General features: G+C 40.0%; 1 protein-coding gene across 1 annotated transcript; it reads left to right on the top strand.

Annotated features, from left to right (window-relative positions):
• The first annotated feature begins 118 nt into the window (after positions 1–118).
• Positions 119–16,786, top strand: LOC119883379 (von Willebrand factor A domain-containing protein 5A-like). Its single transcript, XM_038694003.1, has 22 exons — positions 119–220; positions 2,971–3,018; positions 3,265–3,467; positions 3,553–3,775; positions 5,940–6,106; positions 6,682–6,796; positions 6,932–7,107; positions 7,197–7,285; positions 7,367–7,511; positions 7,614–7,693; positions 7,796–7,910; positions 8,044–8,202; positions 8,304–8,407; positions 9,356–9,576; positions 11,919–11,975; positions 13,260–13,316; positions 13,760–13,813; positions 14,291–14,323; positions 15,672–15,731; positions 15,902–16,071; positions 16,232–16,355; positions 16,479–16,786. Exons 2-22 carry the CDS (start codon positions 2,976–2,978, stop codon positions 16,556–16,558), a joined length of 2,475 nt encoding a protein of 824 aa, XP_038549931.1. The 5' UTR covers positions 119–220; positions 2,971–2,975; the 3' UTR covers positions 16,559–16,786.
• Positions 16,787–17,082: the final 296 nt, after the last annotated feature.

The following is a 17,082-nucleotide window of genomic DNA, read 5'->3' as shown; positions in this document are numbered from 1 at the left end:
TACTTTTTTCAAATTAACAAAACATTTGGCCTTAATTTAGCTCCATAAAACTCCACCCAGCCTATTTTGTAAGGAAATCAAATCGTACCCGGTAGGCGTGACTTTCACTTTTCTATGAGTTACGTGTTGCTGCTTTATCAACCTGCAAGTTGTCTCCACGTATTTACAAGAGGGAACTGCTGTAAAACTAACTGTCTCGGACGCAAATACATCCTCAGAGGTAGGCATTATTCTGCTGTGTGTGTTTTTAAATGGTCCAAGATGACGCACGCACTGGTTAGCAGAAGCGCTATAGCTAATTAACCGCCAGGGATCGTCTTAAATTGATTGATTTCCTCAGTAAAGTCCTATACTTATGAAAACAAATAAACAGATGATTACTAATAAGCAACAAAAAAGAAAGAAATGAAGCCGGAGACTGATCCAGGAAGGGCGGAGCAGAGAAGGAGAAATCATTTTCACTGATTAGTGATGGTTTGATTGACGGACGATGAAGGTGCAGTTAGGTGATGATGCTTGGTGCTCAAGCACAGTGAAGATGGACACTGTTTCCCGAATGTCAGACTTTTTATTGTGAAGATGAAAACATATTATCATATTGTTGCTGCTGTTACCATTCACCTCAGACAGAATTTTAAAAAATGCGCTGCAGAATGAGGTATATACGTGTAGGCCTTTGTAGCCGTATGTATTGTTTTATTACCATCTTTTAATACACATTTGATTATCTGTTAAGTTCTTTGTGTTTGGCATGAAGGGACTATCTACAAACTTTGTTTTCGTCATACAACGTTGTGTTTTATAATAATTAATAATTACTACCTTAATAATAACAATATTACTGATGATGATTATAATAACACTAATAGCTAATAACAATTATCAATATATTTTATTATTAATGTATATTATTAGTACTAATAACAGCTTGTTTGTAACGTTGGTGATTTTTGCAGCACATTTATTAAATGAAAACATGTAAAATTGTTGTCATGGTTATAATACTAGTTTAAGTTGGTTGGAAAAAAATAATAAAGCATTTCATAGTTACTTTATAATTCCACAAGATGGTGTGGGCACTTGGGCCTTATTGTCATTTACAACTTTGTGCTGCAATCTTTTTATATACAGTGTGTGGCTGCAACACTGTCAAACAGCAGGTTGTCAACACCATCCACCACTTGTGTTTGTTGTAACTCAGATGATGCAAATTAGGCCCTTCATTACCAAACACCAAGTAACTAGGATAAAATTACCGTGTGATGTCAAACACTATCCACTGTTGAACAAATAGATCAAATACACCAATATAAAAGGTTTGCAAGTAATTTTATGTGTTTTTAGTAGGCCTATTTTATAAATACAAAATTACAGTTGTTTATTTTGATACATGGCATGGCTGCTGTATTTTATAGTTTATTTTGATACACTTAAAACTAGGGTATTTGGTATCTTATGTTAAAATACATTCTGATGTATCTTTTCCCATCCCAACCAGTTTTACCCCATTAACGTTACCTTGTTTTACCTAGCTTTTAGAAACAGTGTTACAAATGAGTGTGCTCCATGTTTATACTAGAAGTAACATTAATGTATTTGCTTTCTGTTTTTAACAGTGTCCCGAATAAAAAAAAACCCTGGGCTGGATCTCTCCCTCACTCAAAAATATGTACCAATTTCCATATAACCTTTTTATATAAAACATTTTAGAAAATGGTGTCCAAACAATTTCATATTTCTGAAAACTGAGAGTGCCCTGCTTAAGGTCACCAACAACCTTTTAATGGCTGCTGCTGATGGCATATGCTCACTCCTTGTACTACTGGACCTTAGCACAGCTGAAAAATTGGATGTTAAAACATTTTCTCCAGCTGGACTCAGACAAAACAGAGGATCTTGTTATTAGGTTATCAGGAAATGGCCAGTTCTGCCATCTGCTGGTTCCCTAGTTAATTAGATCAAGCCTATTGATAAACAATAAATCTTGGTGTCTTGTTTGACAGAAATTTAAGCGTTGAGCATCTATCTTAACTTTTAAAGACACTGAGAGCATTTTACTTGCCTTCATCTCATCATGCCTGGATTACTGCAACAGCCCAAATATCTATTGATTGCCTCCAGACTGTTCAGGACTCAGCTGCCAGGCTTTTAACCAGAACCATGTAACATGATCCCAACACATCTGTTTTAGCATCATCACACATGATTTTAAAAATGTTACTGAATACTTTTAAGGCTCTTCTTGGCCTCCCTCCCTGCTATATATGTGACCTCTTACCAGCAGCGTAACATAATTGTGACCCCGGTGCAAATATTGCAAACCTGCAGTGTTTTGATCAGCACCACGGACAGCAGCCGGAGCCTGCCCTCGACTAAAACCACCACAGTCTGCTGTCTCCAACTACCAAACAACTGTAATAACTTTTGCCAGCCTACAGTAACAAATCAACAGACAGTAGCTGACACAGTATGTCACTAACCAAAGAACAAATTAAGAAAAGCACAGCAACTCATTATGCCTACACACTACGAATGAATGTATGACGACGTCTAAGCATGATCCACGTGGCAGTTGTTGCTGTAACTCGTAGGCCCTTGCCAGTGCATTGCACCAGCCCTTCTGTACTTCCAGCACATATTTAGAGATCCTCGGGCAGAGGACTGATGTCTGTTCCTGCTGAAAACTAAAGGGGACAGAGCGCTGGAACAGCTCTGGTTTTAATCTACTTTCTTTTATAACCTGATCGTTTTACAACTTTTGTGTTTTATTTTGTACTGCTGTTGTGAAGCACTTTGTAACATGAATTTTAAAAAGTGCTCTATAAATGAACATGATTAATCTTTTTTGTGGAATTGTTTTTGTATGACTTATTTTGACTCCTGAAGAACAACCAGAATGTACAGCAACTGTCATCAACATTTATCACTACAGCAAGAAGTCTTCAAATGTGCTTGTTAATTGTTTTACAGGTACGATGGTGAACTGCTGTGGTCTGCTAACTGTCCAGAAGGAACTAGGTAATTTCCTCATTGACCTTTTGTACTCATGTAAACTTCAAATGTAAAGGCTTATATTGGCTGTAATGGATTTTGAGCACATAACTGTATCCTGCTTTGCACACCATTAGACAGAGGCAGGTTTAGCTATTAGCTTGGTCATCAGGTACAGCTCTACTGTGGCTAAAATGAATCCTTAAGCAGTATCCTTAACTATTTGAAATAACGGTATTATCGTCATTGTGCTTGCTTCTGTTTCACTGTCAGTTCCTCTGAAGAGTGTGGAGGTGGAGGTGGAGGTGAGGGACCATGTGGCTACAGTGGTCTCCACTCTGAACTATGAGAACAAGGAGGACAAACCACTGGAGGCTGTTTTTGTCTTCCCTCTGCCTGGAGATGCTGCTGTCTGTCATTTCAGCGCTAAGATCGGACAGACACAGATTGTAGCTGAGGTGAAGGAGAAGCAGGAGGTGAGCTGGACAGTAAAGACTTACTCACTACGGTGTTCCTTAAAATCACAGTGAATGTTCCTCACATGTGTCATCTGCACTTCAGGCTCGGGAGGAGTATGATGACGCTTTGAGCTCAGGTCAGCAGGCTTTCCTATTGGAGGAGAGTGATCAGAGTCCAGATGTATTCTCTCTGAGTGTGGGCAGTCTGCCTCCAGGAGAGAGCGCCTCCATCAGGCTGGAGTACGTCACTGAGCTGGCTGTGCAGGCTGATGACGGGCTGCGGTTTTGCCTGCCTGCTGTGCTCAACCCTCGCTACCAACCTCAGGGTAGGAACACCAGCCAACACCTTCACGTGGAACCCTTACCTACACCAGTGACAGTCAAAACCTCACCTTCACAACACTGACAGAACACATTGTCTCAAAACTTTAATGGCAAACGTTAATGGTCTTCCAGCCTGCCAGTTGTGCTGATGGGTGGACAATAACCAGTCATGTGGCTGCCACATACAAAAAAACAGATACAGAGGAAATATATTAGATAATGACATCAAGTTTAAGGCTACATCCACACTACTATGTTTTCATTTAAAGACGCTGAGCTAATGCTACGTTTGCGCCTGCCATCTAGGCTAAATTGGCAAATCCAAATGCCTAAAACGGTGAAGTTTGAAAATGCTGTTGATCCCGTTAAAACTCCGGGGTAGCATATTAGTGCAGACAGATTGGGTCTTACAAGCAGTGGTATAGTCTAGTTTTTTGTAGTGAGTATACTGTGATTCATCCCTCCCAGCTTCATACTCACCTGTCCCAGAGCGGCACTCTCGTATAAATGACTTATAATTACAAATAATTAACAACACTGATGTGTACTGTAAAGTACAAAGAGTTGTACTACACTCACTAATGCATACAGTATACATCTACGTGTATTCGAGGGCATTCTGAAAGACTGCTTATGTGTTATCAACATGTCAACTATCTTCTGAGCAACACAAGCCAATGATATTTACAGTTAGGGAGACTGGACTGATTTTCTACAGTTCAGTGTTAATCGCTTTCTTACTCAGCCAGTTAAGAGCTACATTTATTCTTTCAGATGTTATATGAAGATGGTCCCTGCAGCACAGGTTTTGTCAGCTAACAATTTTCAATGCACATTTAAGAGATCAAGTTGCAACTATTATTAACAATAATGTATGGCTGAGGCATATCATTAGCAGTATTAAAAATGAACATTTGTGTCCCAACACTCATTTATTACAGAATATATTACAGTGAAGACACAGAAAGTGGTCCACATCTTCCCAAGCATACTTATCTTCCTAAACCATTGTCAAACTGGGGCTATGTACTCAGCTTAAATGCATGAGAAAGCATCCAGGAACTTCTACTTCTGCTGCTGTCCCAGACACACACACACACACACACACACACACACACACACACACACACACACACACACAGTTTGACAATGGTTATTTCCTGTGTTGCTCATAATCATCTGACATGTTGATAACAAATAAGCAGTCCTTCAGAATTCCCTCGAATACACGTAGATGTATACTGTATGCATTAGTGAGTGTAGTGGTGCTCTGCAACGGGTGAGTTTGATGCTGGGAGGGAAAAATCACAGTATACTCACTACAAAAAACTTGACTACACCACTGGTTTCACCATTGCTTAACTTTTGAGAAATCATTATATCACTGTGCAGCTGTCAGCCTCATCCCAAACTGACATTTGTAGTCAGTTATAATAGGCTACAAAAGGTGAACTTCTTCACAGAGATATACAGTTTCCAGTTTGATGTGAAGCATCACGTCTTTCACCCATCTGCTGTGTGTGGGAGGGGATGCATGTTATTGTTATTGAATTAGCTGTCTTGCCAACAAGGTGGTAAATGCAGTAACACTGTACATAATTTTATCACTCCAACATCAAATATGGCCAGGAGTTGATTCAGTACTAAGACCAGTTTCTAGAACTGGGCAAAGATATAAGGCAGAGTTCTGGCAAACACAGATCGCCATTTTTCACTATTTCACTTTTTGACATTGTATACCAAACAATAATCGATTAATTAAGAAAACAGATAAATCTACAATAAAAATAAACTTCTTCTGAACTTTGTAAAATATTTGTAAGAAGACTGAGATGAATGTAGTATATGACATAATTGCAAACTTTTAAGGAGCTTAAGAAGTAATATAATGAATAAAGTAATTACATTCTGTTATACATTAAATTAAGAGATGGATATGAAAAGCTTCATTTGGCGTCACTATGCTGTCATATTTATTGTTGGTCTTTCAAAGTCCAGCAGCTGAAAAATGTTTTTTGGATGTAGGCCACATGTAATTTCCTCAGCAGAAGACTTTATTTGCCTCGTGTCAACCAGAATGTCATCTGGACCAAAGGTTCTCAGTGATTTCATTGTGTGGCGCCTCTTTAACGACATAATTTCAAACCTCTCTCATGTTCTTTACAGGCAGTGGAGGTGCCGGTGTCCAGGTGACTGCTGTTCCAGCCTCTCTGGTGCCCTACAGTCTGTCCTTCTCTGCCCGAGTGTCCTCTCCTCGTCCAGTCTCTAAAGTAGAGTCCAACTGTTCCCTGGACCCTCTGCAGTACCTCAACACAGAGCAAACCCAGGCCACGGTAGGTAGAGATGTCTAATGTGCGTTTTGTTGGATTGTTCCTCAATACAAGAAATAGCACTTTATTTGTACATAGGGCTGGGCGATATGGCCAAATATGTTATCACGATAAAAAATTTACTGTCATTCGATACTGATAATTATCATAATAAATGCCAAATCGTTGTTTCTTTCAATTTTAAAGGCTCGTTTTTGCTCCTGAGTAAAAGTTGAAGAAACCAGACGGTTAATTGTTGTTTTAAAGTGTTCTTTATGGTCAAAACATGACAAACACTTGTTGCCAAACAGTGGATCACTTCATAAATCTGGGGTAAAACATTACAAACAATTATAATGATAAAATCTTTTTCAACAAATATGCATCAGTTAAGTTAAGTAAAATCTTTTTTCAGTTCCTTTTCCTCAACAAAATAAATATTATTAATAATAATAATAAATATTAATAGAAAAATGAACTTGAACATTTTTTTAACATTTGTTATTTTGTTATTGAGGAAAATTATATTGCAATAATTATCATTATTGTTTTATTGCCCAGCCAAATGTATAGGTATAAATGTGTTTTGTGATCTGCAGGTGAAGTTGGCTGCAGGACACAAGTTTGACAGAGATGTTGAAATGCTGATTTATTACAAAGATGCCCACCAGCCCACTGCTGTGGTGGAGGCAGGACAGACCTCTGCCAAGCCTGGTGAGTAAACTTTAGTGAAGTTGTTACTTTGCAAAGGAAACATTCATCCTCCTCCAACGGATGAGTTACAGATGTTGGAATAAATAGTGAAATCCATATTTGTGGTCATTTTTCTGTCTCTCGTCTGTGTTTCAGGCACTCTGATGGGTGATCCAGTGGTGATGCTGAGCCTGTACCCTGAGTTCCCCCAGGCTGTGATGTCTTCAGTCGCCTCATGTGGAGAGTTTGTGTTCTTATTGGATCGATCTGGAAGTATGGGTGGTTCTATGAACAACAGCAGTAGTGATCAGTCTCGCATTGGCAGTGCCAGGGTAACCATCATGTGTACATTGTGTAATAAAATCATTCAGTGTCCCTCTCACACAGTGGCCTTCACTATCTTTTCTCTCTTCCCTTTAAGGATACTCTGCTGCTCCTTTTGAAAAGCTTACCAATGGGCTGCTATTTCAACATCTACAGCTTCGGGTCCAGCTATGAACACATCTTCCCGTAAGTCACTCATGTCACTCGGTGTAAAAAATGTATTCCTGTCTTTGGTGTTATTGTTCTTGCATGTGTTTGTGATGGCAGTAAGAGTGTGGAGTACAGCCAGAAGACCATGGAAGAGGCTCTGAAGAAAGTTGAGGAGATGGGCGCTGATCTGGGAGGAACAGAGATCCTGAGGTCCCTCGAACACATTTACAGTCAGCCCTGCATACTCAATCATCCTAGACAGGTGATATATACACACACACACACACACACGTGCACACACACCGCCTGACTCCCCCATAGTTCGCACCCTGCTTTGAGTGATATGCAAACTCTCCTCCTCTAGCTATTTGTCTTCACTGATGGAGAGGTGTGGAACACCAAAGACATTATGAATCTGGTGAAGAAGAATTCAGGTTCCCACAGGTGAGGCCACAAAAACACAGAACACAACAAACACAACAATTAGCAGAGTTTGGCCCATGTTGTTGTGCTGTGTGTGTTAAAAACAAAACTACTGTATTGTAGGTGTTTCTCTTTTGGGATTGGGGAAGGGGCCAGCTCTGCTCTTATCAATGGGTTGGCCAAGGAAGGAGGAGGTCACGCTCAGTTCATCACAGGGACTGACAGGATGCAACCCAAAGTAAGAAAGACATTAAAAACATAAAAACTTCTATATTAAATTATGCAACAAAAGTTGTATTCAGACAGAAATCATGGTTCCAGTTAGTAAAGACCCAGTGCCCGTTCATGACTTTGTGTTTTGTTCCCACCAGGTGATGCAGTCGCTGCGATTTGCTCTGCAGCCAGCTGTGGTGGACATCTCAGTCACGTGGGATTTGCCAAAGGGAGTGTCTGCCACTGTCCTCTCTCCACCAATCACAGCACTTTTCCAGGGTCAGAGGTCACTGATTTATGCCCAGCTCACCGGACAGGTAGGAGCAGCACCATCTCACAGTGAAATACCTATTATTCTTTTCCATCTGGTATGTTATCACATTAACACACATGGTTTCTAACACTAATGCTTTCTCAGAGTTCAGAGGCAGGAGAGGGCTGTGTGACGGTGAAGTACAGCCTGGCAGGTCATCCCTCTCAGAACCAGCTCCACTTCAGTCTCAGACCTGCAGAGGACTTTGGGTAAAACAGCTTCAAGTGCTATGGACTGGGTAGTGAATTTACAATATAGTTTATGGTTAAATTCAGTAATTATAAAGCTGCAAGCAGCTTTGGAAAGGCCCTGCCGACGTGGCTCTGAATAGTCACGTGTCCCCTATGTGGCCCTAGAGAGCCCCTGGTAATTAAACGTCACATTGCGGTACTTCAAGTGTATTTGGAGCTTACTTTCTGTGGTCTGTCAGTAATGGTGATATGACTATAACTGAATAGTACAGTGGCGTTAAAAACAACTTCCTGTTTCATGCCCCTAAAAACTGATAAGCCTACATGCAATGAGAAAAAATATTTGAGCAGTGTGCCAGTAATTTTTATAACAACAACCTACCTTAACTCCCCCTAAATAGTGGTAAAATATATATATATTACATTTAATTATAATGAATGTAGTAGATTATTGTTATACTGTCAGTATACTAATAACTAAACATTATACTCTTTATTTAATACACTCATGTACAGTTCCTCCTCCTGGTGATGGATAGAGACTGCATTAGACTGATGTACATTGAACCGGTGCCAGTGTGCTAATATGTGCTGCTTCTAGCCACTTCCTCCGTAGAGCAACGCGCTCCCCCAAGTTGAGAAATACACATTTCAAAATGTATTTCGTGCATTCCTTGATAAATAAGCAAGTAGACTCGTAGTACCATTTGTTCCTTTGTAATCGAATCGCAATATTGTCCACAATAATCACAATAGGACTTTTTCTCCAAATCTTGCAGCCCTACTTCCAGGTGAGTTTAGAGAATCGCTCAAAAGTCTTTTTTGTAGTATCTTGGATACTGCGAGAGAAATTGCGTACATTTGCCCCCCCCAAAAAGAAAATCTCCTAAAACTGAGTATGCATATCAGAAATTTGTTCATTACGTTTAAGATTCACCTGTGTTTCCTCCTCTCTCCTGTCTACAGATTAACGGTCCACAGGTTGGCTGCTCGGACTCTGATTCGCTCCCTGGAGGTGGAGGAGAGAGGCCGCAGAGGACAGCAAGATGGAGGAGTGAAGGAGAAGGTGGTGGAGCTCAGTGTCCAATCAGGAGTGAGCAGTTCCTTCACTGCCTTCATTGCTGTCAACAAAGGCGACGGCGAGGCGATTCAAGGACCTCTGGTGCGCAGAAACGTTCCAACACCCAGTGAGTGTAAATAAAAGTCACCCTCTACTTAAGAGACACTATAGCTGACCATGAATAATAGTGTAGAGAGGCATGATCATGTTCTGCTTAACATTAAGAAAATCATTTCATAATGTGGCAAGTGAGTGTATACAGTGATTAGTTCAAGGAAAGCAGGGAAAACAGTGAGATCATACAAGATAATGTCTGTGAGTTTAATTATCACGGTGAATTACAACGTAACTACACCCTGCCACACAGCATACACAATGAGTTATCCTCAATGGGCGGATGCTGGCTTTACTTTGGGCAGAGTCACAGCAGAATCACAAGCAGAAATTCAGGCTGTGTAATAGTGTCGTAACTACCGATAATCGACGAGACCCACTAGTGCATGGAGCGTTCACTAGCACAGGCTTGGCCTTTGACTCTGATAAAGGATATTTAGCGATCACTTTCACAGACGGCTGAAATCTGTAAAACCCCGGTCAGTTAAGTGGCCGGGATGATGCTAACACAGTGTGCTTGAGCACTTAAACAGCAATATCTAACAGCGGACGCGGCGGCCCATAAATCCACAATCAACATAAAGCTCAGCACATAACCAATAAAATTACGTCTATATTATATATACTTTAGTTAAGCCTCTTACTCAGGTCGCTCTTGGTAGTGAAAATGATAATGGCAGTTCTCAGTGGGAATGTGTCCGTCGGAGGTATTTCTCGGATCGGATCCTGGCGAGGCCAGGGTGCCGCTCGATAGCGGGTTCACGGCGACTGTTCCAGCGGCAGCAGCGGGTGGAAACAGTCCAGTCGACTCAAATTTTGGGAAGGGAGGACGCCAATAGTGGCTCTGCTTTTAGGTCTGACTCACTATTTCGCACCTAGGTGTGAATTGGGCCTTGGCGCCTGTTTTACTGTCCTTTGTTTGAAACTAACTCTGACTCAGGCTTTTGGGAATTCAACAGGCCGAGGCCCAGCCTTTGTTCTACTAGACTGTCCTGGTCCCAACAGCAGCTTTAATTTAAAATACCATTGCTGTGCAGACACACCTGACGCTACACTGCTCTCACTACTACTTCAAACAAAAACAGTCCGTCTCTGTAATACGCCTGAATGGAAACCTCTTCTAGAAAAATCACCAGAGGTTGATGGATGTGGATCAATTGCTGGGACGTACACGCTTCAGCACATGCTTTATTATGAGCATGTGAAACAGTCTCTTCATAATTAATTTGTTGAAGAGAGGGAACAAAATATATATATATATTTGCATAGCATTGGGATCACTTGCCACAACAAACAGAAGGTGCATCTCAAGTCTCTTATTTTACGTTTCCTTGCTTCTTGTTCGTCACTTGACCGGGAGTTGTTCTGCTCCACCATCTTGCAGACTGTCCCAAAGCTCCTATTTGTACAACGAGGAGCAATCTCTGAGGAGCCATGAGCAAGGATACACGAGGCCACCCTTCACACAGAAGTATTTTACTGAAACATACTCCCCTTTATTGAATATCCATTATTGATTGGACGCTGCAGCTGATCGGATTGATCAGATATATCACATCACTGCAGTTTAATTCCGGAGACAGATGACAGATTAAACTCAAGTGTATCACTCTCCCACACTCCCTCTTTGATCTGTTTTCATCGTAGGTCTGAACAACAAAAGGACCAAAACAAGTTTCTTCATTTATTAGCAAGATTTTAATTTTCGTCTCATTTCTCTAAAAACATATTTGATCGTTTCTCCTCTCCTCACATGGTTGGAAATGACTCAAGTGAGGGAAACATGGATGCAGTTAAGAGACTTGGGATGCTCCTCTAGTCTGCAGACAACACACACGCAGGTTACCGACAAGGCCACCTTCCTTTAAGGGGAGGCTCAGCCTGTATCACATACTGTAGTTGCAGACAGGCTGTGGGTGCTAACCTAACCTGTTAGAAAATATGGTCATTCTTTATATAGTTAAGTACTTCGGGAACACTACAAATCCTCGGGCTCACATCTTACACCATCCCCCTGAGCTGCTTTCATGCCATAATTTGCCACACCACCTGTCTTAGCACAAAGTGGACTGGAGTAGATTCAGAAATTAGTACCTGTACATACTGAATCTACAATCGATTTTAAATCTAATTGTGAGATACTGAAGATTCACACCCCTAGTTTGCGTGTTCACATCTCTTTACATGTCTGTTTGTATGTAAAGAAATATTGACTATTTGATAAACTTGAATATTTAAAATAAATGTTTATATATATATTATGAAGAACATTTTTATCTGCTTGTTAAAATAATATTTTTTGTTTAATAATTATCACGTAATGGCTTGACCCTTTTCTTTTTTTTTATCCCAAAGCTCTGCAGGACTGTAGTGTGCGTTCCAGGCCCTGTGTTCTTCAAAGCAGCTTGAATGGTAAGTAAAAAGCTGAAAGGGAGTGGACCACATGTCTATGTTATAAAACTACAGTAAATCAATGTAAACAAAACAACACATTTGCAACTTCAATTTAAAATACTATTTGTACAGTAGGCGTTCTTCTATTTTGTACAGGCTGTGCCCTCTAAAAGATGTAGATGTAGGGTTTATCCCTACGCAAATGCAGAGTCAAGATTTTCTTTGGCATCCTTGCTCCCTGCACTGCCTTCTCTCACCGGCCATGGCCCTTACGTGTTTCCCCCAATTCCCCTAATTGATCCCTTTAAGGCAAATATATTCTTTAGCATTGAACCTGTGCCGTAGCCTACGTGTAGCCGTGTCCCCTACGACTTGCGTTGCCTGATGTGCATCTCCCCAAAAATGTAACTACATGTCACGGCGACGCAGACCACAAGAACTGTGATTGGTAGCATTGCACGTGGCTCTAAAACGGTGGATACATTTTTTTGACTCGGCTGGCAGAAATTAACACCCCACAGCAAACTAGCATTTTGGCAATGTAATTGCAGAGTGACACCAGCACAAGTATAAATGCTCACGATGGCATAGGCCACGGCATAGACTCGACGCAGAAGTATAAATTGGCCTTTAGTGTGCAGGAGATGAATCTAGTAGTGATTCTGGTAACATCAAAATGGCTGAGAGGAGGCCCAGCCTTTGTTGTACTAGACTGTCCAGCTTTAATTTAAAATACTATTTATATTGTAGGTGTTCTTCTATTTTGTACAGGCCCAAAATTAACACTCTTAACTAAAAAACTACCTTAAATAATAAATGAGGTCAGCCTCCATTGGAGAGTTGCTGAAACAGACATTACAAACCAGGGGTGTTGCTAGACATAAAGCATCCCTCATGTCAATTTGTGATTTATTTGTTATTTAAGTGCATGAAATGTGTTAGGAAGTTCCTCACCAGCCTCCCTTGCTTAGCCCAGTAATCTTGGCACTGTCATGTCAGAAAGGGCTTTGACCGAATGGCGTAGAGAAGCACGATGATGTAGCGTTTAACATTAAGACAATCCTTAATCATTTAATGACTGTTATAATAGCATTTAATTGGTTATAAGAGCTAGCATTTGTGCTTTGCTCACAGTGCGTTCACATGTCTGTTTGTATGTAAAAACTTTTGAATAGTGAATATTTGAAAAACTTAAATATTGAAAGTACTTTTTTTAACTGCTTGTTTAGATCATATTTGTTGTTTAACGATTATCATGTAATGGCTTGACCCTATACTTTATTTATTTATTTTATTCCAAAGGTTCGAGTAGCAGTAGGATGCTATCGTGTCCTTCAACAGTTTATGATACCTGTAGCTGTAAGTAAAAACTGGAATGGAAGTGGAACCCATATTTTTCAATATTCTAAAAATACAGTAAATCCTTGTAAACAAAACAACTAATTTGAGGCTTTTATTTGAAATACTATTTGTCCAGCAGGCAAATGTTTCACCACCCAGTGAGTGTTATTCCAAGATTAGGAATGAATATGTCATCCACAGCGTTTTACGTTTCATTGATTCTGAAATACTTAATATTGTGTGTTTGTTTATAATAATGTAATATTTTAATGGCTACTTTTTGCTTTTAAGTACTACCATAGTACTAATTTATGAAGCATAGTGTTAGTCCAGATGTAGCACTGAGCTTTTTGTTTTTGTTTTAAATTACGTGTTCATCTTACGCCCAATTGGGCCTTACATGAAGGTTTACTGTTTTTTGTTTACAAAGTCTTCTGGATTTTTCTTTTTTTACTTCAAAGTGGAGATTCGCTACAGTGACTGCAGTTTGAGTGATCCATTCGAAAAGTCGGCTGGTATGTGGTAAAAGTTTAATTGTTTTTTAACATAGTTTTTATATTTCTGAATATAATATAAACATAATACAATACATAAAACACAAGTTTCAAGGTTTGACAGCAATGAGATTGAACTTTCACTAAGCATCAAATTATATAACCCTTAACCATAACCCTAACCACATCATATACATATCCCAGTAAAAAGGAGAAAAATATAAGCAGTTAAATGTTAAATACAAATTTTGAATTGAATGATAAAACACAGTAAAAACAAAAACAAGAGCAAGGAAGAAAAAAGATTTTGTTAATTTTTTTCATCAGCTTCATCCACTCTGCACTACTGTAGTGAAATATAATAAGGAAAATCACATGCTTAATGAAATGTCTTTGATGATTTTATTTACTTCTGAAGTCTTTTTTTTTTTTTTAAGTTTTATGAAATGTTTCAAAATTCTTCATGTTGTCACTTAGTAACTTCTCAAATATTTTCAGGAAAGTCTGTTAAGAAGAGAAGTGTTTTCAAAGGTCAGTACAAAGTTTCAAATCAACACTGTAAAAACTGGTGGACACTCTCAGGACAAAATGATCGAATGTGTTAGGGTTGAGTGGTGGTGGGACCCAAGAGCAGACACAGACTCAAAGACAAGGTGTAACAATTAGTTTTTCATGATAAACTGAATTATGCAAAAGGGTAGGGCAAGTGTGGCTGACAGTGGTCCTTGGTAGCCAGGTAGAGGAGTGGAGCGTGTAGAGTAACGGTGGTGGACACGTGCAGGTTGTGGCCTGAAGAGCGTGGCTGTAGAGTGGAGGCAGAGTGGCGTGGCGGGCCGAGTGTGGAGACACTGCAGCGCAGAAAAAAACAAGCGGTTAGTCAGTAATCCGAAAAGGCAAAACCACAAGAAACTCAATAACACCAGGTAGGCCAATGGTTGTGAGACATAAAACAGTCTGGTGCTGGTGTCTGGAAACCAGAAGCTTTTCAGCAGAGTGTTGACAAGATAAAAGCCAGCAGGTGTGGAGGAGAGCCACATCTACATACACAGACACAGGGGGCCTTTCTCATTTGCCTAATTTGTGCCTCTCTTGAACCTTGACCCTGTGGCCCAGAAAAATAAATACAGTGGAGTAAAAATGACAATGTTTCCCTCCGAAATGTAACGTGGAAGTGCAAAGTATCAGAAAAATGGAAATGCTCAAAGTACAAGTACCTATAAATTGTACAGTATAGTATTTGAGTAAATGTACTTACAGTCACTGCTCTCTGCTAATCTACTGTTTTCAGTATTCTTACAAGCTAGCTATGAGATTGTTGCTACAGCATCGTTCAGAGACTGAAGTTCAAACAGAAACACTTTTTTCTCGTCTTTAGCAATATTCCTCAGTTAATGGAGAACATTAACGCATACAACAAACTAATTGTCACGGAGTGTTAAAGATGAGGACGTTGATTAATTACTCTCCAGCATTGTGTTTCACTAACTAGGCAAGAACGTAGCGTGATATCAACATGTAGCACGAGTGACATGGCGGTTGTCAGGGAAAATCCATTTTAAGAAAAATGCCATCATCAGATTTTAGGCAGTATGTTGTTGTTTGTATTTTCTGTATTCAACGAAGGTTAAAGTCAAGGGCAACTGGACTTGGTTGAAGATACTGGCCAGTATATTGAACCAAGTCCAGTTGCCCTTGACTTTAACCTTCGTTGAATAACTATGACCTGGATGACTGAGAATCTTCACAGACATATTTTCTGTGTGTATTATCATCCATTATGTCTTATTAATGAAGCAAATCTAACTATTTCATTAACAAACAAAACACATGGATACAGTACTTCCTGATGGTTTTCTTGAAATCTCCTACCTATCAACAGTTTTCCGCAGAATCAGCGGCTACTTTAAAGGTGGTCAGAGTGCCTCACCTCAGACCAACGGTAAGCATTCAAGTGGCTTGTTGACAATCTTTTCCTAATCTCCTTGAAGCCGTTAAACTCTGTCAAAGATCCACATTCAAAGGAATATACCTTGGATCTCGCAGTATGAATCTACTTGGACTCTGTAGTAACCTACTGTATGTTTACACTTTCTTTGATTTTCTCCTCAGACACGCCTTCACCTGGGCATGCAGGCACTGAGCCCAGGCAGCCATCCAGAGACCCTTTGCTGCAGTTGGTCTCCCTCCAGAAGGCGTCTGGCAGTTGGGTGCTGGATCCAGCTCTGGCTGCTGCACTGGGAAAGACCAGCAAGGAGGTGGAGAACCTAAAACCTGCATCGGTGGGTTATGATAAAACATATGAAACAGAATTAGACAAAAACAAATATGGCTCTATAGCAAAAACAGCAGCAAATCACATCTCAGTGTAAGGACAATGGTGAGCTTTGTCCTTGAATCTGCACTCAAAACTCTGGTTTTCCCTTTGATTTGGTGAATTAGGTGAACCAGGAAGTGTGGGCCACAATTCTGGCTCTGATCTGGCTTCATGGTTTCAAGATGGATGCTCAGGAAGAGTGGGAGCTTCTGGCTATCAAGGCTGTGTCATGGCTCCGTGCTCAGAATGGTAATAACCAAAACAATAAGAGCCAATCAGCTGTTTTTAACAGTGTGTGCATGTTCAAATCACATATTTGCCCACATTTAGTCTCCTCTGTTGATGACTTGTTTTGTGTGTTTTTTTTCCCAGCACCATGTGTGACAGAGTGTGTGGAAGCTGGAAATGCTCTGCTGGGTTGCAACGTGCAGAAAGACGCCCTGGGGCTCTGAGGTTTTCATTAAAGTGGCTTCTCCTTCAGGACTGGTACACAGAAGCAGATCTATTCCACAAACTTTATCATTTTTGCACTGTTCACATTTAGTTATGCAGCTGTTTGTTAAGCCCTTGCATATTAACTGATGTAGTAAAATATGTTTTGTGTGAATGAGGAAATAAGAGCCCTTCAGCCTCATGTGAGAGGGGGCATATATATCCATAGGGACATTTTTAATAAGGCTGATAATAAAATATTTTGGATGCTACAAAATATGTAATTATAAATGTGCTTTTGATTATTGTTGAATAATTCCTTTGCTTACTTTGTTGGTTTGCTATATTTTATCTAAAACTTTATTATAATATCCTAGAAGTGCTGTATTACTCACAAGTGAATGTAGTGTAGCCATTGGAAGAATGACCGTGGTCTCACTGGGTAAAGGTGTTGACCACTAATGTCATTCAAGTGTTTAAGTCAACTAGTATTTTATTCTTAAGACTTAAAGGATTATATTCTGTGTGTTATTCATGAACCTGT

This window comes from Micropterus salmoides, unplaced genomic scaffold (assembly GCF_014851395.1).
Source record: "Micropterus salmoides isolate LMB-PRFRI ecotype aquatic unplaced genomic scaffold, ASM1485139v1 Ms_hic_scaffold_3, whole genome shotgun sequence".
Lineage (NCBI taxonomy): Eukaryota > Metazoa > Chordata > Actinopteri > Centrarchiformes > Centrarchidae > Micropterus > Micropterus salmoides.
This window is presented reverse-complemented; position numbering and strand designations above follow the sequence as displayed.

Bases quoted from the DNA above. Each gene is read 5' to 3' on its own strand.
- LOC119883379 (XM_038694003.1), top strand. From the start codon at position 2,976: ATGGTGAACTGCTGTGGTCTGCTAACTGTCCAGAAGGAACTAG. The intron at 8,203-8,303 runs GTAGGAGCAGCA...ATGCTTTCTCAG, and splicing joins ATGCCCAGCTCACCGGACAG to AGTTCAGAGGCAGGAGAGGG. The intron at 13,814-14,290 runs GTATGTGGTAAA...AAATATTTTCAG, and splicing joins TCCATTCGAAAAGTCGGCTG to GAAAGTCTGTTAAGAAGAGA.